Raw genomic sequence first — 3,225 nt, forward strand, 5'->3', positions numbered from 1 at the left:
CTGAAGCAATAAAATAACAACAATTGTATTTCTTTTACAGGCCCTGTGTCTTGTAGACATGACTTAGAACTATCATCTCAGCCTAACCAATTATTTATATATATTTTTTATGCTCCTCAGATTTTATTTGATCGGACAAAAATATATACATAATAAAAAGGTTTACATTTATTTTGTCATCTTTATGGTGTCACCATCTTTATAGAGGCAGGAGGAACACTCCCAATATAATGTACTTAGGTCTCACTGTCTGATATCTGTGGCAGCTATATGAGCTCTGTGTAGGAGAATTTATATTATAAAATCACCGGGCACACAACTAAAACATTCCAGTCAGTGTCTGGGAGACTAATTTGGGGTCTTGGTCTACAGGTTGTGCTCCACGGATTTCATCAAAAATATTTAGGCAAAAACTTTGAAGGGGGGAATCTTTCATGATCCAAGACGTAAGTAAGACTCATATCCGTCTTCACCGGGCATTATATTTGATGTTTCATCCAACAGCTGAGATTTTGGGGGGAAGAATTCTAACATTTGCTGTTGGTTATAGTGATAGGAGACCAGCTCATGTCTTCTGCAAAAGGTTTGAGTTTTGAATCTACAATTGCAAATTTGTTTTAGAGCAGGGGTGCCCACAATTTTTTGTGTTGAGATCTACTTTTCAAATGGCGAGCTACAAGAGATCGACCAACAAAAAAAAAAAACCTCCCTCGCGCTTTCTCTCCTTGCTGTCTCTCCTCTCTCTCTCTCCTTGCTGTCTCTCCTCTCTCTCTCTCCTTGCTGTCTCTCCTCTCTCTCTCTCCTGGCTGTCATTCCTCATTTTCTATCCCCGCTCTCTCTCTCCTGTCTCACCTTGCTGTATTTTGCAAACAGTGTAGTGCAGCAGGCTGTTTAAACTAATATTCTTTGATGTAACACATAGCACTACAACCTCCAGTATCCACCAGAAAGGTGTCGGGGAGCTCGGCTCAGCAGACTCAGGCTGATAGGTAATCATGTGTGCACAGCTAAATAAATATACCAACATGGAATAAAGGGGCCGCCATTCCCCCCCTTCCTGATCTACCAGCATCAGCTCTGAGAGCTACTGCTAGATCACCATATACCTAATGGGCACCCCTGTTTTAGAGTGTCAGCATTTGAAATAATGAATTGTAATAATTTTTTTTTTCCAAAAGATATTGTTATTAATTTTTCCCAGTTCCACGAAAAACAATAAACACACAAAAGACAAGAAACAAAAACAATTCACTCAGCCTAATAAAAAGGCAATACATGCAATGACTCCTTCATATCATTATATCCACATATATATTATCATATATCATGAAGACATTTCACAATCTAATCGTTGAGGGTTTTACTTAGCAGATGAGAACCTTAGTACTTTCCCCCTACCTTTTTCCCCTTCTACTTCCCTTCTTCCTTTTCTTCACCTCCTCACTTCCCTGTGTCCCCTATAGATATCTAAGGATCTCTGATGTACAAAGATAATCCCTCCGTGGTCTCCACCTCTCTATAAACAATGTATGTCTGTCGTATAGCCGGGCTGTGAGCTCTTCAAGTCGCATAATGTTATTTAATTCCACTACCCATTCCGAGACCTGAGGGGGGCTAGTTGACTTGCAATGTCTTGGTATTACTGTCCTTGCGGCTGCCAGGTATCGGACCCAAAAGTCCTTTTTTCAAAACAGAGATCGAACCACGGTGTAGTGACAACAGAGTGACCTCAGGTGTCTCTAATCTACGTAGCCCAGCTAGCTGTTGTGCCACCTCCAGGATTGATTTCCAGTATATTCTTATCAACTGGCAAGACCACCAGATATGCAACATCGTCCCCTCTTCTCTAGTGCACCTCCAACACAACTTGGAATTTTTAGGGTTCATTTTATTTAGATTAAATGGGCATCTATATCATCTTGTTAGTACCTTAACATTTCTCTCCTGGATTGCAATAAGTTACCTTATTCTGTGAATTTGAGCAAAAAGTGAATTATTTAATATTAATCTACATATTTTCCTTTTTTTTTTTTACAGTAAATAAAAGTGAGTTATATTGTTACAATGAGGAATCAGACAATTCTGAATGAATTATTCCTCTCTGGACTGTCCGATATTCCGGCTCTTCAGATCCCTCTCTTCCTCTTCTTCCTTCTCATCTACCTTCTGACAATAACATGGAATTTGCTGATCATCTCCCTCATAGTCACTGACTCTCACCTCCATACCCCTATGTATTTCTTCCTCGGGAACCTGGCTGGTTTGGACCTCTGTTGTTCCTCAGTCATCATCCCACGAATGTTATTTGACCTTCACACCCAGAGCAGAAAGATTACCATAGCAGCTTGTATATCCCAAGTCTTCTTCTTTATATTTTTTGCCCCCTCTGAGATTTTTCTGTTGGCTGTCATGTCCTATGATCGATATACAGCGATTTGTCAGCCATTACATTACATACGGATCATGAGTTGGAAAGTGTGTGTACGCTTGGTGTTCGTTGTGTGGTGTCTCAGTTTTGTCTATTCTTTAGTCCACACACTTTATGTCTCTAAATTAACATTTTGTGAATCAGATATTATAGAAAGTTTCTTCTGTGATCTTCCTCAGTTGTTTCAGATCTCCTGCAGTGACATCTACATCAACATTCAGCTCATCTTTTTCTTGGGTGGCTTTGTTGCAGTTGGGTGCCTACTAACGACCTTCCTGCCCTATGTCTATATATTCAGAACTGTCCTAAATATAAAAGTTAAGGGCAAAAGAAGTAAAGTTTTCTCTACGTGTACCTCTCATCTCACAATAGTGTTTATATTTTATGGCTCTTGTCTCTTTAATTATTTTCTGCCAAATGCTCGTCATCAGTTTGCCGTTCACAAAGTGGTGTCCATGTTTTACAGCGTGATACTTCCTCTCCTCAACCCCCTGATTTACAGTCTGAGGAACCAGGATTTCAGAGCAGCATTTCAAAATGTTTTAAGGAACACCATCCCCAATGCAATATAGAATTCAGCTAAACACAACCCTTATATCTAGATATTGAACATGTGTAACATTACTTTTCCAATTTACAACATTCAGTGAGTAGCTATTAACTAGAAGGTCACCAGTGAACATATCGGATATTTAAAAGTATAAAACAAGAGGGAAGGTGCTGCTTAGAGTATATTGTAGGGAAGCAATTGATATGATATGTTGTGGTATTGCTCACCTAATTGCATGGCTGACTTA

At 39.4% G+C, this 3,225-nt stretch overlaps 1 protein-coding gene across 1 annotated transcript; it reads left to right on the forward strand.

Moving 5' to 3' along the window:
* Positions 1-2,064: 2,064 nt before the first annotated feature.
* LOC108801460 (olfactory receptor 5B12-like) lies at positions 2,065-3,000 on the forward strand. Its single transcript, XM_018573345.1, has one exon. The coding sequence runs from the start codon at positions 2,065-2,067 to the stop codon at positions 2,998-3,000; it is 936 nt and encodes a 311-aa protein (XP_018428847.1).
* The last annotated feature ends 225 nt before the right edge of the window (positions 3,001-3,225 follow it).

The sequence above is a fragment of the Nanorana parkeri genome, unplaced genomic scaffold, assembly GCF_000935625.1.
Source record: "Nanorana parkeri isolate BGI_ZX_2015 unplaced genomic scaffold, ASM93562v1 scaffold2344, whole genome shotgun sequence".
In the NCBI taxonomy this organism is placed as follows: Eukaryota; Metazoa; Chordata; class Amphibia; order Anura; family Dicroglossidae; genus Nanorana; species Nanorana parkeri.

Excerpts from the sequence above, each read along its gene's own strand:
- LOC108801460 (XM_018573345.1), top strand. The coding sequence starts at position 2,065 with ATGAGGAATCAGACAATTCTGAATGAATTATTCCTCTCTGGACTGTCC.